The following is a 26,583-nucleotide window of genomic DNA, read 5'->3' on the forward strand; positions in this document are numbered from 1 at the left end:
TATTTCACACCAACTGTTCAAGAGATACAGTGAGGGTACTTAATTATGCAAAATAAAACAAGGAAGAAAAATGAGTGATGTTAGCTCCAAAAGCAGGCTTCCTTCAGTTAGGCCAAATTCATCAACTTATTGTGCCAATTAAATTACTACATGCGAGATAAAATTCTACCTACTGAGTCTTCACACTGCAGCTATATTTTCAAGAAAAATAAAAACTGTGATGCTTTCAAAGTAGAAAACAACAGTGCACCCTAGAGAAATATAATTTGATTTCCTAGTGTAGCCATGTCTCCCTGCCCAATATAAATGCACTGTTGGCAATAAGAACCACTAGCAGAGGGGACTACCATCAGCATAGTATGTGCACATGTAGAACATTAGGAAATGTAGAAAAAAAGAGGAGGCCCACCTCAAGCTCCCGCTCATCGAAATAGTGGAGCCATTCCAAAGGAAGGACTTCATTAAAGCCATCCAAGAAGGATTTTGTCTGCTCCTCCTGGCCTCGTGAAAACCGCCAATCTGTCATCAACCTGTTTGGAGAATGGGAAATCACGAGATTGTCCATGTGATACAAGGTGGTCTACTAGGAGGCACCCACCTCAGGTACTCGTCTTTGTTCTCTTCGGTCACTCTGATTTCTCCACCACCTGGCTTGAGTTCATGAGACTGGATCTGCCCTAGCACCTCAAAGTCTACACTGAAGTACAGTTCAAGGGAACATTCTTCAATATTATTCTCTCTGAAAGAGCAGGAACATATATTAATCAACCACTTCCCCTCCAAAAAAGCCACTGTATCACTTACTTTATCCAGATGAGGGAATTATAAAATTCATTGTCTATGGACTCAATATCCTTCATGGTTAGCTTTTTGCCAAGCATGCGCTTGTAAAAAGGCAGCGTGAAGCCACTGTATATAAATTTCCCATGAAAGAGAGCCTGTAAAGAAACGCATACAGCTGAGCCATGGCCATCGAGCCAGAAGTATAGCCACGTCACTGGCTAGCAAAGAACAAAAAATTACCATGGCAATGAACCTTCCGATGAACCGGAAGTACAGAAGGTGGTCTGGGTTCACAGAGCTGGCTGGGTTAATCTGCAGGCTGTAGTTGTTCTTCCCCGCATATTCAAACAAGCAGTACATGGGGTTGAGGACCTCATGTGACAGCAGGAAAAACCATTCTCTGGAAAACATGGAAAATGCAAAGTCCCTTTCTAGCTTGGAAATTGGAAACTGGTTTTTGAAAAAAGGGTGCCTGAACCGCACCATAAGGGAAGAGATGGGGGTGGGAGTGAAAGAAGAAAGAGAGAAAGAGGTGCCATGGAGGAGGGCTCCGGAATAATTTCGACCACCTGAGGATCTTTAACGTGCACCGACATCGCACAGCACACGAACACCTTTGTGTTTCGCCTCCATCGAAACGTGGCCGCCGCGGCCGGGTTCAAGCCCGGGAACTCTGGCTCAGTAGCTGAGCGCCCTAACCACTGAGCCAACGCGGCGGGTCACCTTTCTGGCTGCCAATTCTCAGTTGTACATAGAAATTCACCTGGCTATTCCTCCATAATCAAGGCCTTCTTCCCCCTTGAATGTGATGAAGAGCCTTCTTCTCAGTTCATGCGGTGGAACCCGCATAATCTGCAAGAAAAAACAGAATTAAAATATTGCAAGAAAGAATACACAGTAGCACCAGAGAAATGGCAAAAGTGACTTTCTAACGTTCAATGATAACTTTTCCACCATCTTTGTGTGGACGGCATCTGACTTCGCTGAACTGTAATGAAACAAAGTTAAACTAGCAAAATCTTTCAGCCACAACTAATGATAAAAACTTTACCAGCATGACTGTCAAAAGTAAGAACAAACATGTGTGAGCTTACAGAAGTCTTGTAGCTACATTTCCTGTGCTTTTCTTTTCTCTTCTTAGTTCTTGTGATAAGTTTTGCGCTTTAGTGCAAGGGGTGCAAGTGTCGTTCATTAGTTATGTGCTTGCACATTTTCATGTTGCACTAATGAAACCTCTTCTTGTCACTTAGCCCTTGTGGAGTGTGCTTGGCTTGTCCCATGTCATTCACAAAACTTTTTTTACCATGAAAGTGGACTGGCCACAGCTGTGGTACGAAAGATCTCTAAATATGACACATTTACATGCAAACAGGCATTTTTTTTTTAAGTTTTACTCTTTTGCGAAGATTGCAAGACTTCCGTCTCTGAGGCCCGGGAAATCAGTGCATGCTTGCACGTGCATAATTTTACCATTCACGTTGCATTTTATGTAGTGTGCTTTATTTGTAAATGTTGAGAGTGGTTTTATTTGGTGCTATAGGGTCTTCTCAACATTGGAGTCCAGCTGATTGGAGAGGCTGCGCCATCTGGGGAACTGCGAGACCTTGCTTGCCTCGCAGTTCACCAGATGGAGCTGTTTCTCGAATCGACTGCACAGCTTGCCGCAAACAAATTCTCCTGCAGCCGACTGCAATTTTTAGTGCGAAAGCACTTCTAGCTGCACTCCCCGGGTTTCAGCGGTGTGTGTCTGAGTATATGTATGAAGCCTCTGAGTAGCAATGCAATTAGCAAACTGGGTCAGTAGACACCTCCAATCGCACCGCGAGTAAGTGATGGCGTCCATCTACAAATTGAGGCAGTTATGTGCCTTTCCTTTTCTCAAAACCAGCGGAAAGTTCAGACTCCGCCTGATTTTGCGGAGAAGCGCATAACTGGCTCCCTCGGTAAGTGGACACCTCAACTGCACTTTGAGGTACGTGGCGGCGGTGTTCACTTGCCAAAAACTGTGCTTTCGCAAAATATTTCTTGTTTAGCAATGCTAAACCGCCAGCCATTTTTTTGCAGACTCCGGACAATGCAGGCAAGTTCCGATGCTCTATTATTTATTGAAAAACGCAGAATATCATAAGCTACCTTGCGGTAGGCGACTGAGCCCATATAGGCCAGTAGTTAGCGCAGGAGAATTTTTTACAACCCAGAAAGATAAATACGGAAGACGTGGTAGTACCCATTTTTTTTTCATACCAGGTCATACCAGGAATCAACGAGCATCGCGAGTGCCATATAGGAATGTGATCAAACGGTGAGAGCGGAAGCTGAGCAAGAACAACCCTCTTATGTTGTCTACGGCATCAAAACTGCCAGAATCGAGGCTCTCATTAGCTACTGAGCAGACGAGAAGGAAAAAGAGGGGCTCGTTGACGGAAGCCAACAGCGAAACCAAAAAGCATAGGCAATTTTAAAAATTTGTTGCATTCATCAATGCGAGATTAATTGGGTAATTATTTTAACGATAATTGATTAGAAAGCAGAATAAAAAATAACCACATGCCGCCAGTGGTATCGGAACCCACAACATCCGAATTTCACAAAGCTTTCGTCCCCACCGTTCGATCACGTTCCTGTGTAGCACTCTCAGTTTATTAATAAGGACACACTACGTTGAACACTGTAAAGGTTCGGTTACACTACACATAAATACCCCCGAAAGCAGAAGATAGGAAAACTGTCACTGTAGCTCAGTTGGTAGAGCACCGGACGCGAAATTCGGAGATCGTGGGTTCGGACTGCACCAGCGGCATTGGTTTTTTTCTTCTGCTTTCTAATGAATTACCTTTTAAACAATTACCCAAGTAACCTCCCATTGATAAACACCAAAAATTTTATTAAGAAATCCCCTCTGGTTCTTGGTTTCGGTGATCGTTGGCTTCCATCATGCATGTCACAACGAGCTCCTCTTTTCTTTTCCCTTGCCTATCTACAAATGATGTTTTCAACCAGAGGAGCTGGAGAAGAAGAGGCGTGCATGCGCAGAGCAGCCTTGTGAAAAGGGCAGATTCGACTGCGCACTCAACACTGGCACGCTCTTCGTCAGCGATGTTTCATGTGCTGCAGTGCCACTACACAGGGCTACTTTTATTATAATTAGGTGCCTGGTTTGCATATCAGAGTTTGTTCTATAAAATAACGCTGGACAGAGGACAAAATTTTAAAATTTACATCAGTAAACTAAAAAAAAATTCGGCACTTTGCTTATCTTGGAACACCATCTTTCTAAAAATATTTATCTTGTTTTTATGACTTCAAGTTACTGAGGGCTAAGTGTAATAAACAGCTTAATAGTGTAATAAACAGTGTAATAAACAGTGTAATTTACAGCAGTGCAGTAAATGCATGTAACGTCTTGACATATGACAACCACACCTACACCTACTTTTTCTGCTAAAAGCTTGTGCAGCAAACTATAGACTTCTTTTGTAAAACTCCTAGTCTCTATGTGACAACATAAACACAAAAGGAGACCAGTAAATAATGAAAACACAAAGCCTCACCAAAAACTCCTCTCCATGAATAAGTTAATTCACAGAATTATAGCACAAGACAGTGACACCACTAAGCCAAAGCAAACACAGCCAGAAGAGCAGAATTAAAAAGAAGTGAAATACAGCTGCTTCTGTTCATTTCTACTAATGCAAATATATACAGTAAAAATGCATGCAAATGGTTCAGTAGCTCGGTCAGAGCACATTCACAAGTTCACTCACTTGGCCAAAAGAATCTTCAAATATGTTTCCTCGGGAGACAGTGATCTTTATGTGGCTAGGCAAGGAGTTACACTGGAAGGAAAGACACATGACAAACAACACCTCAGACAGAACTCAGCACTGACTTTTTTTTTGTGTATATTTTGCCATGTCTGCACATAAGACACCAAAAAAAATATGGCAGAAACTTACGTGGCACAAGTAGCGAAACTGTGTAAGCTTCCACTTGAAATTTCGTTCATAAGCTAATGGCACACCATAAGCTCCCTTTGGACTGAAAAAAAGACAAGAAAGCAAAGTATCAGCTGACACAATGATCATAGCTGATACCCAAAACATATAGTCAATTATACTTGGCAATTAAGTGCTAACACTAGTATAGAAAAGAATATACAGCAGGAATATACGAGACTACCGCAAATCTAAAAACAGATGTGCACAGCCGCTACGTACCGGACATGTGTAGCAAGGAACAAGAGCAAGCATAGCATCTGCACCAGTTCAAGCCAGGCTCATTTTGAACCTTTCCAGTCAGGTGCAGTTTCCCCACTGACTACTGCTCTGGTCAGAGTTCTCTTGGGCCTTCTAGTACCCCATAATGAAAGGGGTGCCACATCATGATTTGGTTGTAAACATTTGTTTACAGCATTTTATCTGCATCACGCTGTTCTTAATGGAGCTTCTCGAGAGTACAGAATTTCTAAAAGTGCTCTCCGGTATGTATTTATCACTGCAGGTTGCGCTGCTGTACTCCTCAGCTCCACTGTCGAAATTTGCTGTTCACGTTAACTCCTGCGCTAAAGGAGGCACATATTTTTCTTCATCACTGAAGTCGTCTTCACTTCCTACAAAATCATTTCACAACTGTCCACAAAAACAAGATAGGCAGAATGGAAGCCAAGCTGCGATGTTTTTTGACCATTTCAGGATCTCAAAACCACGTGATCAAAATATATTTCTGCACCACTATGAAGGCGACATCACTCGGGAGAAATAACAAACAGCTAATCTACAGGCTATCCCATCAGATGGGGAAGGTTTCAGTAATTTTTACTGTAATAAAAACTGGTTTGGTTTGGTTTACGTGGATTTGACGTCCCAAAGCGACTGAGACTATGACGGACGCCATAGTGAAGGGCTCCGGAAATTTCGACCACCTGGGGTTCTTGAACGTGCGCTGACATCGCACAGTACACAGGCCTCTACAAATTCGCCTCCATCGAAATTCGACTGCCACGGTCCGGATCGAACCCGCATCTTTCGGGTCAGCAGCCGAGCGCCATAACTACTGAGCCACCGCGGCGGGTGCAATAAAAACTTGTCTGTATGACTGGGTTTAGCCCAGGTCAGCACAGACTGACAGCAGAGCTCACTGGTTAAGCCAACATGCTCAAAGCTATGACAATGAATATGACATGCACTCTATTATTGTATACCACTTAAGTAAATTAAGCAATTTCTGATAACATCATCAGTTTTCCCCGAAGATGGTGCCTGGCTGAGCGGTGTTGGAGCTTTTGCAGCACCTTCAGCTCTTCATGACTTTGAAGCAAGGAACACCAGATGAGTTCCACAGCACAACCTGACATCAGTTAGCTGCTGTGCATGCACTGGGCTCCCTAATTTGACAAAAAGAGTAAGAGCGCATACAGTAACACGATTTACATAACTATGAGGTAAATGGCAGGGCCAATAAAGCATGTTGCACTAGCATAGATGGACATTTTCAACTCAGAAAACAAGAAAATGAAAGCTGCCGATATTTTTCCAAGCGCACTCCCTCCTCGCTGCTTCCTCCCTTGTCCTTGTGAAAGTTGCTCAGGCAGACGGAGAGCCATCACAGGGTGTTTCAAACGCTCTATGCATGCTGAATGAACATGTGAGTCACAAGACTATGCAAATTTCAGAGAAGCACAGGACAGAAAAAAAAATAAAAAATGCAGCAGACAATGTACTGTTTTTCACAACCTGTGTTCAGCTGCTACGTTTTTCTTCCGTGGTCCCATTATTACCTAACAAGGAAGTTCTACTACAGTCAAAATTTATACATTGCATGGAATGCCCAGAACAGTTATCAAGCGCAGGTAAGGGCACAAACTTTAATTAAGAGGTTAACTTACAAATGCAGGAGCACGAGCCATATTTTGTAACAATTTGTTTCATTTTCCACTTGGTTTGGCTGTGACGTCAATCATGACAAAAGCAAAAGAGGGGTGGGGCAGCAAAACGGCCAGTCAAAGGAGCCATACTCCACAGAACTTTTCAAACTTCCAAACTTGACACAAGCACAAAAGGATGGAAGGCAAACCCTGTTTTTGTGAGCGCAATTATTTAACTCGAATCTCCAAAGGGGGGATCAGTGCCGAATGCAAACATGGGGGTGCACAGGAAAACAACTGATCGAAAAATGCTGTGAAGTCTGTGGTCATCTTTGCTACATAATTTCCTTCTGGTGAGTACACATTGTCTACACTGACATGTGCACAACATCTGTCGGTCAGATAAAAGTGGTGATGCTCATATGGTTCCCCACTTATTACCCTATTCATAACATAACCACTGCAGAGTTTCTATCTCAAGGCAGAAGCAGCATGAAAAAACCTCATCTGGCATGTCAAATGTGCCGTCATGCTCATCCACAAGTTGGCACAAATCAGCCAGTGCCTGTAATCAATAGAGGTGCAAGTTTCATTCTTTTGCAGTGAAGTTACCCATTATCGAAAAACCCATTTTATGATAAGAATACCTACTAAAGCAGAAGCACGAGCGTACTATCATGCAGACAAGTGTGACGTCGTCCACCATGGCCTGCTTCACAGGGAAACCCCGACCAATGACAAAGGAATGACTTAAATGGAAAACGAAACAAATTGTTGCTAAATACGACCCCACATTCCTTATGTCGCCAATGCAGTCACATCCACGATGGTGACAGACGTAACATTCAATAGCTTACGATGGCCGAGGGTCCTTGAATGTTGTTGTCTTGGAGTTGTGGTCCACAAAGTAGCGCACCCGGTTTGCTGTGTACTTGATTTCCCAACCAGGAGGCAGCGGTTCCTCTTTTCTGCAACAACCAGACAAAAAAGCTAAGCATCAACCACAGTCAACAGTTTCAAACAGTCAAGCTAAAAAAGCAGTGATGGAACTTGCCCTTGAGTACGTGGGTCTTCCCACTGGGTCGTTTTGTTTTTGTGGTTCACAAAGTACACACGGTTGTTTGGATCGATCCTTTTCTCTGTTGAAGTAGGGAACATGATGAGTAAAATATAGAAACAAAGTGGCAAAAACACACTGAAGTGAAGTTTTTTACATACCCCATCCTTCTGGCAAAGGCCCTAGTGGATCATCATCGTCTACTTGTACTGGTGTCTAATACAAGAAAGAAAGGGGGTGGGGGTAAGAGGTGTGCACAGAAGACCAAGAAGAAAGCATAAACGTTTTTTCAAGCTGCTAGGTCTCTTTTCTTGCATCAAAAAAGAATTTACCTATGACCAAGATGCTACAAATACTCGGAAAAATAACTGTGCTGCTCTCCTACACAAGCAGTCATACCCCTGTCACTACATGCACTAAACTACATGTAGTACATGTAGAAGCACTACATGTTATACCCCTGTCACACGGGCATTTCGAAGGCCCTCAAATCGATAGTCTATTGACTCAAAGGCCATTGAGCGCTGCTACATGGGCTGTTTCAATGGCCTCCGAGTCAACAGTCCATCGAGTCAACGGATCAAGATTTCAAGGGCCTTCGAGCATTGCCCAAGGTCGCTAGCGTTGCTTTGAGCGGTGCCAGTGCGCACTTTTGTGCACTGTACAAAAGCATGAACACACATTATTCTCCTAAACTTTAATGCAAACAGTAAACTACCAGTCTGCGCAATATTTAAAAATTCTATCGGTCTGGTTTAAAGTGCATTATTTTATACTCTCCATGCAAAAGACGGTAATGCCAACAGTATCAGTGTTGCCAGAGCGTTACAAAACAGAGCCAAAAAGCATACAAAAGGCAGTGTCTTTCAAAACAACACAAATGGCTTTTAATAATAACTAAAAACCTCCCGCGACTTCAAAAAAGTGCATTTCAAAATTTAGTTTAGAATTATATAAAATATTTCTGCTCTTTGCGCAAAGTCTAAGTAGCGATTGTGGCACCACACAAGCTTGGCGTCAAAACATGAGAACCATTTCAATGGCCATTGAGATTTGCCGTGTAGCAGCGACACAACTCCTTCGAGTTCGATAGTGATTAAAAATCTCGAAGGCTCTCGCCTCAATGGCCATTGAAACTGGCCGTGTGACAGGGGTATTAACTTTGATTCTGATTACCGTAAAAACCCACATATAATACGGACCCGCATATAATATGAGGTGTAATTTGGTGACAGCAAAAACAGAAAAAAGTTTTCATCTGCGTATAATGCGAGTAAGGCAGTCAGCTTGGAGACGTTCCGGAAGTTGCGAAATCTGAATGTCCTCTGATTGTTTGTGTATGCTGGCGCGCCAGATATGACGCGTCTAGTGCGGGCGCCAAATATCTGGCAGATATACATCGGGTGCCGCGCTCATGCCTACTCGTGTCCTGCACCACGAACATGCACAGACCGGTTACGGCATACACACGGGCATGCAGGCACGCACGCTTCGGAAGTGTCCGTAGTCGGTGCTTCAGTGATTGTCGCCGTCGGGCGTACTTTCTTCCGAAAAGCCCTTGTCAGAGATGTCTTTCCACAGAAACACGTCTTCGGTACAATAGAGCGCATTTGATATCCCGCATTTCTTGAAATAACAATTGATGAGCCCCTTGAGAATGCTGGCTCAAGCGCCCGCCATCTAACTGCACAGCGTGGCTGGACAGGCCAGTGTCCGGCGGCAGTAACTGCAGGATCTCCCTACATCATCCAGACCATGTAACAGCGCTTGATGCGGTACCGATGCTTTCAGCAGCTGCAATTATTTTCCTTTTAAAAGCAGCCAAGGACATGCTTTAGCGACCTTCATACGAAGGGAGGTGCAATCGTCATGAGCGTCGCAAGGTCAGGTCAACGTAGTGACCTGGAGTCGAAATCCAAACTAAGGTTTGGTTTGGTTTATGGGGTCTAACGGCCCAAAGTGACTGAGGCTATGAGAGACGCCGTAGTGGAGGCTTCGGAAATTTCGACCACCTGCGGTTCTTTAATGTGCACTGACATCGCACAATACACGGGCCTCTAAAATTTCGCCTCCATAGAAATTCAACCACCGCGACCGGGATCGAACCCGCGTCTCTCAGATCAGCAGTCGAGCACCATAACCACTGAGCCACCGCTAGATAGCGCCTCATCTCGCTTGAGGCGTGGTGGTAACGGTGCTCAATAATAACGAAACCGGAGCTGCGGATTTTGGCCAAAAATTGTTTGGATCCGCACATAATGCGAGCTGGAAATTTGACATGCTAAAATCTGGAAAAACCCTGTACTATATGCAGGTTTTTACAGTACATCTACATCTTTTGCATGCAAAGTGTTAACGAACATGGAGCAGAAGCACCTGGTGAGGGGTGCCTGTGTTTGCGCAAACGAGACACGAGCTCTGGTACAACAGGAGCCAAATCACGACGCCCAATGCAAGCACTGAACTGCCCACCATGCTGTGAAGGAGGACTCTAAACAATACCAAGAAAGCCCCAAATGAAGGCATGCAAATGCCATATTTCAAAAATAACAAGATCTGCTGGGCTAGTTGGTTGCAATCCATATGTATCACCATCGCAAACACAATCAGGAAAAAGATGCAGATAGGAGAGAGCGCTGTCCTATCTCCATGGACGTTCGCAGCCCTAGAAGCAGCAGCAGCAAGAAGCGGACGCGCGGTGACACTGCATGGGCAGCTTTGCAGCACTCAGTTGTGGCACGCAGGTTTTTTAACTATTGCTTCTTAAATGACACTTAGGCCGCAGAAAACGCCGCCGAGTTCACGTAAATCTTTTTCATGTAGAATCAAACTCACACTACATTCGTAGCCAGGTTGTATTCATCTAAATTCGAAAACTTGACAGCTGAAAAAAAAAATTAATTTTATCTAAAGGGACAATATGAGCAGGATGGAAGGTACTTCTGGGTGTTTCTTTTATAAACCAACAATGTGTGTTTAGTAAGTAGCCAATTAACTACCAGACAGTATCCTGAGTGCCATGTAGTCATTAACAACTGGTATAGTAAACACACTGATATACCGTATTTACTCGCATAATAGGCGCACTTTTTTTCCAGAAAATCCGGCTCAAAGTTCGGGGTGCACCTATTACGCGGGGTAAAATTTCCGGAAATTTTTCGACTCGCAAAATTGAACATACCGCATAAACGCACTCGTGTACGGGCCGCACCCCGTTTTCCCGAAGAACCCGAAGAAAATATCTAAAAAAAAACGTGTAAGGGCCGCACCGAAACTTTCCGCGACCCACGCGGGAATAGCCTTTGAAATGCACGCGTCGAGGCCTCCGCGATCAGCTCCGGCTGCGCGCAACGGGCGCTTGATCGCGGAGGCCACACACGCCCAAAGGAGCTTCCAGACGCCGCCCACGAAGGGCGCCCAAGGCCAAGCTTATCATCGTCATCAATGTTTTCTTCCGCCGCGAGCGTTCACTATCCATATCGCCATCAGCATCACCAGCTCGTTTTTTTTTTTTTTTTGTTGCTGCTATCAAGTGCCGGGATCAGCGGTAGCTCGTAGTTCATCGTGGTTTATGGCTTTACCGCCGAGCGTTGCTGTTTTAGCTCGATGGGCAAGCACCTTAATAGCTACACGGCTGGGAGTTTGCTCTCGAACACAGCAAGTGTGTGGCAGGTCGGAAAATACGACGTGGCCGAGAAGTGCAGCAGTTGCGTCTGTGACGTGCCTAAATTTTCGTACGCGACTCCAGGCGCCGAGGTTTTCGTGGGCCTAAGTCGGTAATGTTTCCGGCTGGAGATGAAACTTTCCAAACAGACGTTTAAAGTGAGCATCCCTGAAAACTGTGTGCAGCTGTTCTACACGATGTCGTTGTACGTGCTGTGGGCCCGCAGCAGCACTAGTGTGGACCAGTAGTCAGTTCAGCAAAAACTTTGTTAAAATAAAGATTGGGGGTGGGGGGCGGCGAGGCGTCGGCTTGCAATCGTGTAAATACAGTATTGATCACAGTGCCAAGTTCGGGGTGCGCCTATTATGCGCGGAAATAAAAAAATATGATTTTTCGCGACCAAACTAGGGGTGCGCCTATTATGCGAGTGCGCCTATTATGCGAGTAAATACGGTAGTAAAGATTTTTGCTGGTCCGAGTGACTTCACTATAGAAAGGCTCTACTGTACTTGCGAGACAGTTCTCACCACATGAGCATATAGAGGGCGCCACAAGTAAGCACATGCCACAAGGAAGTACAAACCTAGTCTGTACACAGAAAGGCTTTGTTTGCGTGCTCAATCTTAGCAAGGACCAAGGCTCAATGGTCAGGGGAAGGCACATTACGTGACAGCATGGAATCTACAGCACAACAAGCCAATGCAAGCACCAGGATATTTTGCATCCCTATTAAACAAGGAATTTCAGCTGCTGTTCAAGTGAACAGCAGGCAGCTGTTTTCCAGCTATTTTCCTGTCATAGAAAGCACGAGCCAAACATCAAAGTCAAGTGCTGCCGCACAATTTTCCACTGGGCGCCGTGTGTCAGATGACTGCTTGTTTAAATGGTGCCGAGAATGGTCGCAAACATTTGGAGGCATGAGTTTCATTGCATGACTGGGAAAAGTTCCGCTATTAACGGCACCTCAAGCAGAAAATCGCCGTGGTGATGATGTGGAGGAACACCATGTTCATCTTCATATCAGTCTATTCTGAGAATCTTCTGCAGCTTAAAGGGGAGCACTGGTCTTAGACCTGTTTTCCTTATTTTTAGTCTAATCTTAATGAACATGTATCACCTTGCTCAATTTTTTATACTGGTTTCAAATTTTAAATTACCTCTTCCATAAAGTAGTTAATTCCTAAGATAATTAATTTTAATCAGTCATTCATTAATACCTCTGGCACAAAAAAAAATGGTTCAATAAAAAATAATTTATAATCTATGGCTACATAGTATGGTGAGTAACTAGAGCAATATTCAAAGCTGTTTTTCCATTTTACCATCATTAATAATTTTACAGTACTCGGAGTAGTGACATTCAAGGTGTGAATATCACACATCGATAAACTTTGCAAAATAAATTTTTGAAGCACGACTGAACAATTGTGCGTTGATTATTGCACACACTGTGCCTTAAGCTTCACTTAACAAACAATATGTCATCTCTATCTGTCCTTGATGTTGAAATATCAACACACTAACATAGCGAAGCGTCCAAAATTCTCATCCCCTTAAATCATCTGCTCCTGCACAAAATAAGCCCATATGATGATCTAAATTTAATATTATGGTCAAAATGCTGATTTCCTGAAGGAAAAAAATGGTAGAGTAGAAATGTCATTTCCAGAAAATCTTGAATCATTTTTTGGTCCCGAAGTCCAGTGTCTCACCTTAAAAAAGAAGGGGAGCATGGAACCTCCGCACGGTAACAGTGACAGCAACTGCAATACTTTGATAGCGGCCTCACCCTTCTTAGAAGTGTCACAGGAAAGCCATTTCTGAGGTACTTTTGATCATAAACTTCTACCCACCTTTCAGTATACAGTGATCTCATTCCTTACAGTACATTCATGTACTTTTCTTTTCCTGTTGCGACCATAAAAGCCACCCTCGTGTCCTATTGTGTGCTTTTTATTTTCTTCGATGTTTCACACCCGCAAAGTTGGCCCTCACATTAGGTTTGGTTTGGTTTATTGAAGTTTAACGTCCCGAAGCAACTCAGGCTATTAGGGACGCCATAGTGAAGGGCTCCGGAAATTTCGACCACCTGGGGTTCTTTAATGTGCACTGACATCGCACAGCACACGGGCCTCTAGAATTTCGCCTTCATCGAAATTCAGCCGCCGCGGCCGGGATCGAACCCGCGTCTTTCGGGTCAGCAGCCGAGCGCCGTAACCACTGAGCCACCGCGACGGGGGGGCCCTCACATTACAATCGTGGCTGCATTATATCAGGGTAAATGCAGTAGGTGCCATGCACAACAAGAACCCCTAAGCAGTTTTTTACTACTTACTCCAAATGTTTTCTTCGGCGAAAGGTCTAGTTAGTAGGCTTAGCAAAGTGTATCAAAAATAAGCTCCTCAGTCATGTTCTTACATGGTACAGGAAACGCTGCTGGCACTGCTGCATGGCTTGAGCTTGGGTTGACTGCCAGTGCTGGTAGTTGCGCACACTCTCTGCGGTTGGCCTCTGCCATGTAGTTGTCCGGGTATTATGATCCACATAATACACTCGCCCCCTGTTGTCACGTCTCATTTCCCATCTGAATAAAGACACAAGATGACATTGACATTGCTAATCCAGCAATGCAGCCTTGTATAACAAGTTAATATTTGCTGGCACTGCAAGACTCCTCCTATGCTGACTAAAAAATTTATTTTAAACTAATAAAACTTTCTGCTCAAATCACCTTTTTTCAGTTCAAAGGCATTACTGAAGTGTCAGCAACCAGAAACCTCAAATTATTCCGATCCACTTCGTACTTACCTGAAGCAAAATTACAAGCTCACCAGCAGTAAATCCACTGGGAATCATTTAAAGCTACACTGCGACACAAGACAAAATTATTAGATTTTATGAAAAGCCAAGACACAAGGATGAATGAGTATATAACAAGCAAGCACTGAGAGGCAACTGGGGATTCTAGTGCAGTTTTGCAATATTAAAGAAGAGAAAGACACCAACAAACTATATGTTGCATCCATACAGGGAGGGAGGGGGGGCACTCCTCCTCTTAGTAGGCATGAGAAGGGGGCACAGCTTTTGCCCCATATTCTCCCAAATTTCCCAGAAAAAATGAATTGCAAGACATTAACATGAACCTTGGACCCACATCCTTAGACTTAGACAGAGACCCTTGCACTCCTATGGTTTCACTTAGTAGTAACGAAGACCTTGAAGATGGTTTGCCCTTATCTCATGCCAATCAATGCGAGATCTGGTCTATAAAGCTGCCTTCACATCTGTTCTGCTCTAAATGTAAAAACATTCCTTTGGAGTAACTTCTCTGACGTTTTCGTAGCCATGCTTGCACTGCAAGGTGTATGTGATAGCATCCACTCCTGCACTTTTTGTAGACTTCGAGTATCACCTTGCACCCCTACAAGTTTAATACACTCGCCGACTGATTTTTCGGACCTGACGGGACCTGAAAAATGGTCCGAATAATTGAACATAAAAAAATCTGAGCTTAAAAATCAAAAACACTTTGAAAAAAAAAGAGGGGGGGGTTGAAAACTCGTGAGTTTTGGCATTTCTCATGTAGTGCTTGCAAGCGATGATTAGCTTGTAGTACCCGAGACAGAGCCATGCTTTTGTCATGTCCGCATTGCCCTTGTCCGCAGCACACCTCACATTTCTGACACCGAGATGTGCGAAGCGGCCGCGGGTCATGCTGCGAACCATGCCACACTGACCGATTCCGTGCCAACCTGCCTTAACACATGCCAACTGATGTTCGAGGCGAGGGCAGAGTGCATTTCTCGCCATTTTCACAATGATGGTTACAAAGATTGACAGAGGGAACCCACGGGAAGATCAGAGCGGACGTGAGCACCTTCAACTGCACTCTGTCAGTGCTGCCATCATGACGCTCCTACCACAATCGCAATGTTCCTACCACTCGATCACATGGAATGTAACCACGCAATGCAGCTGCAGATGCACTGAAGAAATACTCTCAAATTACTGACTTGCAATTACAGTTAATGGATATACGGACAATTTTTTGCTCTGCCCATTTTCCTTTTTATTTTACCTCTATTCACATCCTTTTTCTTAAAGACTGTAAAGCTGCAATAAACTTTTCAGTGCTTATGAGGTCTACCTATTTGTCCCTACGTCTTGTGCTGTGCTAAACATATTTGATATTATAACCGCCCAGCCCTAGTCAAAATATTGCTGAACAGAGCTGTTCTATAATTTAACATAAGCATACAACTGTGCTACAAAAAGAAAAAGATAAAACGCAACAGCAGCGTCAAATTCATCTGGCATGAAGATATGGAAGAGACCAATTACAACCTTTTCTAACAAGCAACAAGATTTGGCGGCTGCACTAAAGAGCATCACCCTGCTTTATAGAAGTTGCAGCAGCAGTAGCCAGGCCTAACATTACGTTTCCAAGCTCCGAAAATCAATAATCAAAAATGAAACACACTGCAAATTCCTAGGCATCTAAACTGACCCAGGAGGTAGAGGCTGAGGTCGTTCCCATGTCGTGCTTCGGGTGTTGTGGTCCACGTAGTACTTGCGGTTAAACTGGTCATACCTCACTTCCCATCTGAAGAGGAAGAAAAGATTGATGCACACATGCAACATTGCAGGCGTGGTCTAGTATCAGTGATCCCTTTCAAAAGGCACTAAAAGAAACCTCATACAACCCATAGTGTAATAAGGCACGACTGCAGTTCTCACACACTGGTAGCTGAGCTCTCTTGCACGCTTGCACTGGTACAAGTTTTTTTTTCACTCATGCAGCAGTTGGCAGATGGCACATTATGTAACAGAAGCTAGCTGAGAGAGAGAAACAAAGGGAAAAGCTTGGTGCTAGTCACGTGCTTACGAAGATTGAGTGAAGGTAGGGAGCATTGCAATGAGCTGAAAGCATGCCACCCTAAGGAATTTACAGTCTTAGGAAAATGTGAAGCAGGCCCCTTAACTTAGCTTTACACATCCAACATGGCAGAGCTTACGCATAGCATGTGTGAAATGAGCATCACTGTTTCAGGGTTCATCATGGCAGTTTTACGGGAAAAAATTCAAGGTTTTTCAAGGACCTCAGGCAATGTGTTTAGTAGCTTGAACAGAAAATAAGTTCAACAACGAAATCATTCATTTTATTGAAAAATAAAAAAGGAAATAGGTATACCATGCCTTGAAACACTTGTAATTTGCCTTGAAACGTATGTCAGTAAACACACACGCTGCCTTGAAACACATACTGCCTTTAAGTACACACTAGAAAAGAATTACAGTAGAACCCCGCTATAGTAAACTCAGTTATAGTAAAAACTCGGATATAGAAAAGTGAAGCTGTGATCCCATTTTGCCTTCCATAGACGACTGTACATTATTTTTAGAACGGATATAGTAAACAGCATCTGGCCGTGGCGATTTATTTTCCGCGGAATGATGACATCGCGGCACGCGCGAAGTCTTGGAGCGCGAGGAATATAGATACCGAATACGATAAAACATCGCTCTTTGAGGTGGCTTCACCACAAAGCTCGAAAGCTGCAGGAGAAGCCAAATTTTTTTTAAGACCTTGAGGCAATGAGGCAAAGCGTGCAGCGCGCACGGAAAAAGTAAAGCTGCATATATGAACGTAGAAAGAAGGCTGCGCGGGTCGCTGAGAAAGGAGAGCCAATAAAAGTGCAGTGAGGACTAGAAAAGAGAAGAAAAGGGGGTGCGTTTGTAGCACGGGGAAACAACAGCGAGAAGCGGAGGCACGGCGGCACTGCTTAGGCGGTTTTGCCGCGCTTGACTGTGTCGCGCGCATTTCTTTACTGCCTCTTAAATGACACTGAGGTCACGGAAGGCAATGCCGTGATCTTGCAAAGCTTTGGTTTTCACATGGAATCAAACTAGTGTTATATCCATGCAAATGCAGTACTTCCACAAGATGCAAACCAAGTCGAAAACGTGCTAACACGTGATAACTGGAAATAATTATAGTATAAAGTGACAATATGAGCAGGATGTAAAGTATTTCTGGATGTTTCTTTTATAAACGAACACTTTGTGCTTAGTAAGCAGCCAGAGAGCATACAGCCATGCCATGACCAACAAGTGATATAGTAAAGACCCTGATATAGTAAAGGTTTTTGCTGGTCCGAGCTACTTTACTTCAGAGGGGTTCTAACGTATATCAAGAAAGCCCTTGAAGTTTTTCTGCAATTGCACAATCAATTGCTTGAACCTCCTGCATCTTTTCTTTAACAGTTTTCATAAAACTGTCTGATTTCACAATTTATGTGATGTCATTTGCTGCCTCGGGTTTTCTGGTTTTCTGGCATTATAGTCTGCAGCTGCTGTCGTCAGCAATAGCTTTTTCTAGTTTCTTTTTTTCTTGTGTCGGCTGCCATCAATCTTCAATAAGGCTTCTCTCAGAATGCCTCAAATGCCAAGCTTCATGCTGCTTCTGTACCTCCAGGTACACTTGGTACCGGTTCCATGTGGTTGAAACTGATGCCTGCAGCTCCTTTGTAATTGCAACATTAAGGATGCCGCATTACAAACAATTCTTTGTGACACGAGAAATTTTTGTTTTTTAAATGGAGATTTGGTGATTAATGCTAAATCCCCTTTCAACAGTAGCTAGCCCACGGCTTAAGCCATATATCCCGAAACTTCAGAGATTTGAAAAAATTTGAAAAAAAAAAAAACAAGTATTATTTGATATAAAATGTTTTTCACTTCACAATTCAGAATCATCCTTTTATTGGTGAAAATATTTTTCTCAACACTGACTTTTGAGCTGTCCTACAATGTAGGATACTAGGCAAATTCACTAGCTATTATATGAGGTAAAGCTTCAACATCTGACATCGACTTTAAACTCATTTCTCATCACTTGCGGTGGTTTCGTTATGAAAATGCGCAAATATTGTTTTTCTGGCAGAATTGCAATGTAGTCTATGGGGTCAAACTTCAAAAATGGCATCCAGAGAAGACTGGTGGATCTTTCTTAACACACACAACACAAACTTTGCGCAGGAAAAGTTTAGACCCTCTTCAACATATGCTAGTGGGCACAAGCTTTTACACAATAAACTTTTAGAGTTACTGCACAAAAAAAAACGGTACCCTACATGTAGGACGCTAGGCATATATGGGTTAAAATAAGCACAACTTATACCCCTGTCAAGCGCACAAGTTACCGTATTTACTCGCATAATAGGCGCACTTTTTTTCCAGAAAATCCGGCTCAAAGTTCGGGGTGCGCATTACGCGGGGTAAAATTTCCGGAAATTTTTCGACTCGCAAAATTGAACACACCGCGTAAACGCACTCGTGTACGGGCCGCACCCCGTTTTCGCGAAAAAAATGTTAAAAAAAAGAAGTCCGTGTAAGGGCCGCACCGAAACTTTCGGAATGCACACGCCGAGGCCTCCGCGATCGGCTCCGGCTGCGCGCAACGGGCGCTTGATCGCGGAGGCCACACACGCGCACAGGAGCTTCCAGACGCCACCCAAGGCCAAGCTCATCATCATCATCATCGTTTTCCTCCGCCGCAAGCTTTCGCTATCTATATCGTCATCAGCATCTCCAGCTCTTTTTTTTTTTTTTTTTTTTTTGCTGTCAAGTGCCGGGACTTGCGGTAGCGCGATAGTTATCGTGGTTTATGGCTTTGCCGCGGAGCGTTGATGTTTTAGCTCGACGGGCAAGCACCTTAACAGCTACACGGTTGGGAGTTTGCTCTGGAACGCGGCAAGCGTGTGGCAGGTCGGAAAATACGACGTGGCCGAGAAGTGCGGCAGTTGCGACTGCGGCGTCCCTAAATTTTCGTACGCGACTCCAAGCGCCGAGGTTTTCGCGGGCCTAAGTCGGGAACGTTTCCGGCTGGAGATGAAGCTTTCCAAACAGACGTTTAAAGTGAGCATCCCTGAAAACTGTGTGCGGCTGTTCTACGCGATGTCGTTGTATACGTGCTGTGGGTCCGCAGCAGCTGCGACGGCAGCAGCACTAGTAGGGGCTAGTAGTCAGTTCAGCAAAAACTTTGTTAAAATAAAGATTGGGAAGCGGGGGGTGGCGAGGCGTCGGCTTGCAATCGTGTAAATACAGTATTGATCACAGTGCCAAGTTCGGGTGCGCCTATTATGCGCGGAAATAAAAAAATTCATTTTTCGCGCCCTAACTAGGGGTGCGCCTATTATGCGAGTGCGCCTATTACGCGAGTAAATACGGTAAGTGCACTTACTGAGAGTGCGCTTCAGCATCACGAGTGACACTTTGGGCTATGCGGTGCTATACAGGAAAGCATGGTGCACTCATAGTAAAAAAAAAATGTAGACAGAAAATGGCTCGGTAACAGAAAAAGGACTCATAATTTAGTGATTAACGTGATAGCGCAATAAAACGAGGTTCAACACCCTTTAATGATGAAAAAAAAAAGAAATAGAAGAAAAGCCGAGACCAGCCAAGCCTATCCAGAATTTCGTTAAACAAAATGGCGGTGGGCAGCGATGTTGTATCTGATCTCGTTCCTTTGTTTTCTTGCTTCGCTTGTAGCTATAATGAAAGATTTTTTTCTAGAAACCGTGTTATAGCATGTAAAATAAAGCTGTAAGTACTTTTTATGCACTACACATATTGTGCCTTTGAACGTCACTGCTGACGAGGCTACGCACTCAGCCGTCAAAGTGAGTTCTGTGAACGCACTCTGTCATGGGTGCGCACTTTGACGAGTGCACTTACGTTACGCTGTTTAGCTGTGCTAGAGTGCACTTTCAGCAAGGGACACTCTTCAAAGTGCAGTTTATTTTTCGCGCTTGACAGGGGTATAATAGAATGGGTGTATCCAGTGTTAATTTTAGCAGCAGTGCTCTTCAGATACATGCTGAAGCAAGTTTTGTCATATTTGTTGTTCCCACACAAAAACATGCAAAAGAAAGGCACTGGGAAATCAAACATTTCGTGAATGAAGTGCATCCAACCACAGCTGCCATTCCCAGGTCACTAAGAACTATACCTACTGGAAGCATGTTCAACAGAAGTTCGGTTTGGTTTGGTTTATGGGGTTTAACGTCCCAAAACGACTAAGGCTATGAGAGACGCCGTAGTGGAGGGCTCCGGAAATTTCGACCACCTGGGGTTCTTTAACGTGCACTGACATCGCACAGTACACGGGCCTCTAGAATTTCTCCTCCAAAGAGATTCAACCGCCGCGGCCGGGATCGAACCCGTGTCTTTCGGGTCAGCAGCCGAGCACCATAACCGCTGAGCCACCGCGGCGGCTCTGTTCAACAGAAGTGGAATGGTGGTAAAACTGATAGGTTGCTACAGACATTTCCAACAGACTGGCCAACAATAAGCGGCACAAGCGAGGTCAAAATTAAACCGGAAGAAGGCAATCCACACTGACCCCGGTGGCAGCTGCTCCTCGTCTGCGGAGGCGCCTGCAGCTGCAGTGGATGGGGTGCCTGCTGTTGGGCCTGTCCCTGTGGCGGTGCCTGCAGCTGGGGCTGCACGACTGGGACGGCCACAGGGTGAGGCTGGGACCCCTGTTCTGCGCAGGCGGTTCGGCTGGACTGAAGCACCCTCCGAGGGAGGCTCTGGGGCAGCCCAACGGGCGCCTGCCTCCCCACCACCACCACCACTATTGTCCATGCGGATAACCATGGTAGAAGTGGAAGACCATGGTGAGGCCTGGCTACCACTACCAGCACCTGCACAGAAGAACAGCAAATGTCATTCCTGCACAAGTGCTTCCCATAAAGTGCAGCAATACCACTCGGGGGGGATGAGGGTCTTAATTTTTTATTTATGGATAGAATCTGATGAAACTCTGCAAACAAATGTTTTTCTCAGTAGATTTCAAATATGTAGTCATATTTGAGTTGCTGGTTTTAGATAAAAACTATCTTACAAATTCTAGAGTGTAATTAGGTAATTTCTTATGCAGCTTTTATGAATTTTTGCATAGCATTTTGCTGCTTTTAATTACATGAACTGATAGGCAGAGAATTTCAGAACCCGATGACACACTCAGCTTTTCTCTAAAGACATGCCATCCTGAAAAATTTTTTCCCATATAAAAGGTGGCAGTATTTGACACTGCAATTCATTAATGCAACTAATTGCAAATTATTACTTATACATTACCTATCCAGAAAAAGCAAGAATGTCACCATGTGCCTCAGTTCTCTCTGAAGGAAATGGTACAAAAAAAGCTGTGCAAGGTTGATGAAACCGTTCAAAAATAAGGAAATTAGAAAACTGTACTTGAAGTTTGGCCCTACGTTACAAGATGAACAGTCGGTAGCCTTACTGTGATATTTCCCAGTAAAGATGACATGTCCTCCCCATTTTCAAAACTGTCTGTGCATTCTGAATATGTCAACTAAAACTGAAGATATCACAAACTACACGAGTTCAAGATAGTGCATGTCATTAGGAATTCAGCAAAATTTTTGCACTTCAAATCTGGCCAAGGTGATGTCAATACCTTATTAGTGTAGTTTGCCCTGGATATAATGAAACAGAAAGAAGTCGCCAATTTTTCATTACACCCAGGTCCCTGTTACATGCAGCTTTGACGTGAAGACTAGAAGTGGCAATGCACAACAGAAATCAAAATACCTAAGAAATAAATGTAGATGAAATCACCTTGGAAAGTTTACAGTAAATCCCCATTACTCGAAGTCATAAATGCGGAGAACATTTCAAAATTGCACCGGTTGATAGCGCGGCTGCAGCAGCAGCCAACACCACCTCACACAATGCCGCCACGAGTGCCGCCACACAATGCTGCCACCGAATCGGGCCACATACATGCCCGCACAGATGCCTTGAGCAATGTGCTTGTGAGAGCTTTTAATAAAGGACATGTTTCAATCAGTCAAGCATTTCTCAATGTATATAGACCTTTCCATTGAGCAGAATGCAATGAAGACTGTTAAGATCGTAGTACACGGGCCTGGAAAGAATTACTTCCTGACGCGACGTGTGTCATCGTGAAGCCAGATGCAGTGTTAAGGTCGGAGAACACGGGTCTGGGAGAAATTACTACCAGACGTGGGTCGTCGTTAAGCAAGGTACGGCGAAGACTAAGCAGCGGCGAAAGCAGCCAGCACACGTGCTTTCTGGGTGGCTGAGAGTACCTGCTTTCTACTCGGCGACCGTTGCCCCAAGCCTGCAGTCATGGACCGCCCGGAGAGGACCCAGGTGACAGCTGGTTCTAATTACCGAGCCCTTCCTGGTCGAAGTGCAGAACCAAAGAGAAGGGGCTGAAGAAGGCGCCGCTGCCGTGGGGAGACGGACGTTATCTTCCCCAATTGCTGTGAGCGTGCTGGAGGAACAAAGGGCTTCTTTCCCTCAAACCTTCTTTCCCTCAGACTGAACATATGACGAGAGCGTGACCCTAAGTGCGGTGTTGTGTTTGTGCGCACCAGTGAAAGTTCTAGGCCCCTCCCACTCCGGCGTGGGCGTCCTCAACCTAGGGAATCTGGGGAACAAGAAGGGTATAAAAGTCGACAGCGAATGCAGCAGAATCGTCTCTCACTTCTGTTCTCTTACGCTTGTAAATATGTAGAATAAACCTTCTGTACAGTTTCCTCCTAAATGGAGTTCGCCATCTTCCTTCGGAGCCGGGACCTGCTGCCCTGAACGACACCCCCCAACTCCTCTAGGGCCCCTCCGTCCTCAACAAGACCATACGCTCTCGTATCACACTCAACTAACACCTCGCCGAACAGGTTCAGCACATGCACATATGCGCGCGTCTGAGCGCGTACTCAGAGCTGGAATCTGCGGCCGCTCTCGTGAAAGGCCTCAAACACCATCGCAATATCAGCCAGGCGCACAATAATTAACAGCCGATATATTTTGTGAATAAGAATTATGCGATCATACCATGAAGCGAGCATTTGTGCTTGCGAGGTGGTGAGACGATCGAACTGCAATCGCACACATGTATGCAAAACAAATAAATAAACAGTGAGAACTACCTCAAAAGGCGCCATTGCAGGCGAGACAGACGATATGCACTGTGATCTAGCATCTGCATTGCACAAAACATTGCATGAAGAACCGCGGTCCTTCTAGTCGGTATAAAAATGACCGCGCGCTTCCCGCTACCATACCACCTCTCCGTTGCCTCCTAGTTACCCAAGCGCTGCCAGCACAAAATCATCCTGGTGAGTCTGGCTGCCCACTGGCAGCCCGAAACAGCCCAGCTAGAGACAAACAAACTCGTTCTGGGCAGCCATCGAAAGTGCGTGGAGCAGCCCGAGAAAATTGAGCGCCTGGCTCCGCGCTCTGGCAACTTGCAGACAGCCCACGGGCAGCCAGATGCGGACAATCGAAGAGGCCCAATGGCGATGTGCAGGCTGAGCAGTTGCAAAATCTTAATACCATCCCATCCTCCCTACTGACTTCATTTTTCACCACGCCTTCAATATATGTTGAAACTTGGCGTGCTCCTGCCACCACAATTCCAAACCTGTAGTGGCCTCTACACTATGTTACTGCCGGTTCCTGCAGCTCCCAGACTCGTATCATATGAAGCGACGAGGGCGAGTATTTGGAACGTCCGAAATTCCGCACACTTCACAAAAAACTCAGGCAAAAATTTTTTACAAATTTGTCTCAAATTCGTATAAGCCCATTCTGTATCACTGAGATTCTACTCCACCATATGCAGAGGCCAATATAAAACATACCTAGTTGGGATGGATCTTCTGCTGCTGTTGAAGAGCTTGGCACGGCAATGTGGGCAACTTGAGAAGTGCCATCAGGTCTAGAGCCTCCGCTACTACTTGTGGAGTTCTGGGTGCTCTGACGTGCTGGTTGGTCGGCTGGAGTGGGCCCATTTCCTGCTGCCTCTGCTGCCGATGAAGTCAAGGGTGCTGCCGCAGCTGTGGTCACAGGGGGCTCACTGCTATTGTGGCTCTTGCGCACTCGGACTCGTGCCCCAGCAGGTGTACCCCACTGTCGGCTACCAAGGTCAGCCGAGCTGCCGCTCAGGTGGCCAGACACAGATCCATTGTGTTGTTGATGGATGGACCCAGACGACGAGCTTTTGGGAGCTGCTGCATGGAACAGTACACAAATACTAATGATACATTTAGTTAATGTCTTAAAACAGCTGCTAAAACAGGAATCTGCTTGCACCTTCACCTTCTTCTGACAAAATTTTTTTTTTCTCTTACAATTATAGTCATAGAACCCTAATCACCCAAAGCCACCATTTGTTTGTTTTTTCAGTTCTCTTATGGTGTGTTCAAGGGCAATTCTGGAGGTTTTTGGACATTCTAAGTTGATGACAGCATAACATTTCCTAGACCCCAATCTCTAAGGGGAGACGTGGGTCTTGAAATGAAAATTTATATTATTAAAGATACCATAATGAAATTAGTTACTACGTATATGCATTTCTTCTTCCCGTTTTCAAAAATATATTCAGTATATCTCAATTAGTTCCCGTAATATAAAAATAACTGAAGTCTAATTAGTTAATTTCTTACAGGCAGGTCATTAAGGCGCTTTCCCTCAAAAGTTTCTGGTTGCGACTGATATGGAGCTGTAGCCACCAGGAGCCATCTGGAACCACCTGCCACCTGAAGCTATGCTATTCACATTGTTGTTGAGGTACATGATCATATAAAAATGTGCAATTATGTCCAAACACCATAATTATCAATTATCATTGGGCGACATTATGGTTCACAAAACTTGATATGTTCAACTCCGCCATAAAAAAAAAGCATAGCTCCATACTTTAGTTTAACAGTATAAGATTAATTGAAATTGCACCATAAAGCATAATGATAACTTCTGTAAGACTAGTCATGTTGGCGAAAAACAGCAAGCTGGGAAAATCATATTAGGACGTCGTCCTAATGGTGTCCTAATCACATTAGGACACCAGCCATTAAGAAGTCTTTGTAGAGGCCTCAGATAACGGCAGAGAGCAGACGTCCCAAAAAGATTTCGCAGAAGTGAGTAATACCAGGATGTAGAGAAGTTCACCAGCTTTTGAACAAAACCAAGATGGAGGCCATTGGAGAAGCCATTCCGTGAAACGACAGGCACAAAAATCTGTTGCATCTTGCTCCCAAATTACCATTTACACTTTTCGGAAGCATGAAACGTTGATTTTTTGGAAGCTGGAGGTCGAATTAGATCTTCAACCTTTGTAGGCAGGTGCTTTAGAGCGTACTGAACACGAATGTGCCATTTCTGCAAAATCGAACTTTTCACATTTTTGACACTACCTCAATACCTGCATCTCCCCTTAATTGCAATAAAATTGTCTTTCAAAATAATGGGCAAAGATAATTTTAAAGCAATAAGAGAAAACTGCAATTCCGTTTCAACCAACAAATGATATCACCATTGGCCAACAGTTGACATTGCAGACAACACTGTGAAGAACACTGTGCACACTGAATGACAGAACTACTGAGCGACAGAAGCCAGCAGTCACCGAAACCATGGAGCAGAGTGGATGTGTTTTTTTTTAATTAATTTTGTAGTTTTTATCAATGAGAGGTTTATTAAAGCAGAAGAAAAAACACAACCACATGCTGCCGGTAGGATCTGAACCCACAACTTCCAAATTTCGAGTAGTGCTCCACCAACTGAACTATGGCAGCGGCTGTCCAATGTTCTGCTTTTCGCACCTCTTTCCATTCCCTTGTCTGCAGAATTGATGAGTGTAATCGATAACCCCAGTCATGAAATGTCTGAGCTGACCTAAAAAAAAAAAGCTAGAAATTTCCATGTTCAGCAAGTGAAGAGAGGCAGCTTGTGACATCACAAGCCCATGGTTGCCAATAAAAATCATCCCGTTTGATGTCACCAAAACAGGAAACTTCGAAATGCATTTCCACTGAAACTAAACACCATAACGCTGCAAATACAGTCACCGACCGATTTTTCGGACTCAGCGGGACCCGAAAAATGGTCCGAATAATCGAACAGTCCGAAAAATCCGTGAACTTAAAAAAAAAAACGAACTTTTTTGCGTAAAACCGGCTTTCAAAATCGCGAAAATCGCCGCTCCCCATGTTCCGCCTACAAGCGATAATATTACACTCCATCTGAGTCATAACCGTGTTTTCTTCATGTCCGCAGCCTATCTCATCATGATACCAGATAGTGGGGCGCAAATTTCCGGAGCCCTTCACTACCACTACGGCGTCCCTCATTGCCTGAGTTCCTTTGGGACGT

At 44.4% G+C, this 26,583-nt stretch overlaps 1 protein-coding gene across 9 annotated transcripts in view; it reads right to left on the reverse strand.

The window, feature by feature from the left end:
- Positions 1 to 26,583, reverse strand: part of Su(dx) (WW domain containing E3 ubiquitin protein ligase suppressor of deltex) — a 49,502-nt gene that overhangs the window by 6,552 nt on the left and 16,367 nt on the right. For 7 of the 9 annotated variants that reach the window (XM_089579865.1, XM_089579863.1, XM_089579866.1 and 4 more), the window contains exons 7-20: positions 24,072 to 24,440; positions 20,774 to 21,077; positions 15,875 to 15,970; positions 13,786 to 13,951; positions 7,865 to 7,919; positions 7,701 to 7,785; positions 7,504 to 7,614; positions 4,740 to 4,821; positions 4,548 to 4,619; positions 1,547 to 1,635; positions 1,024 to 1,183; positions 805 to 938; positions 599 to 739; positions 410 to 530 (exon numbers count right to left, since the gene is read on the reverse strand). In XM_089579865.1, the coding sequence (XP_089435991.1) occupies positions 410 to 530; positions 599 to 739; positions 805 to 938; positions 1,024 to 1,183; positions 1,547 to 1,635; positions 4,548 to 4,619; positions 4,740 to 4,821; positions 7,504 to 7,614; positions 7,701 to 7,785; positions 7,865 to 7,919; positions 13,786 to 13,951; positions 15,875 to 15,970; positions 20,774 to 21,077; positions 24,072 to 24,440 (1,985 nt within the window). The remainder of the gene's footprint in view (positions 1 to 409; positions 531 to 598; positions 740 to 804; positions 939 to 1,023; positions 1,184 to 1,546; positions 1,636 to 4,547; positions 4,620 to 4,739; positions 4,822 to 7,503; positions 7,615 to 7,700; positions 7,786 to 7,864; positions 7,920 to 13,785; positions 13,952 to 15,874; positions 15,971 to 20,773; positions 21,078 to 24,071; positions 24,441 to 26,583) is intronic. The other 2 variants (XM_089579868.1, XM_089579869.1) reach the window with 1 other exon arrangement.

The sequence above is a fragment of the Amblyomma mixtum genome, chromosome 3 (genome assembly GCF_055824585.1).
Source record: "Amblyomma mixtum isolate Tamu chromosome 3, ASM5582458v1, whole genome shotgun sequence".
Taxonomy (NCBI): domain Eukaryota; kingdom Metazoa; phylum Arthropoda; class Arachnida; order Ixodida; family Ixodidae; genus Amblyomma; species Amblyomma mixtum.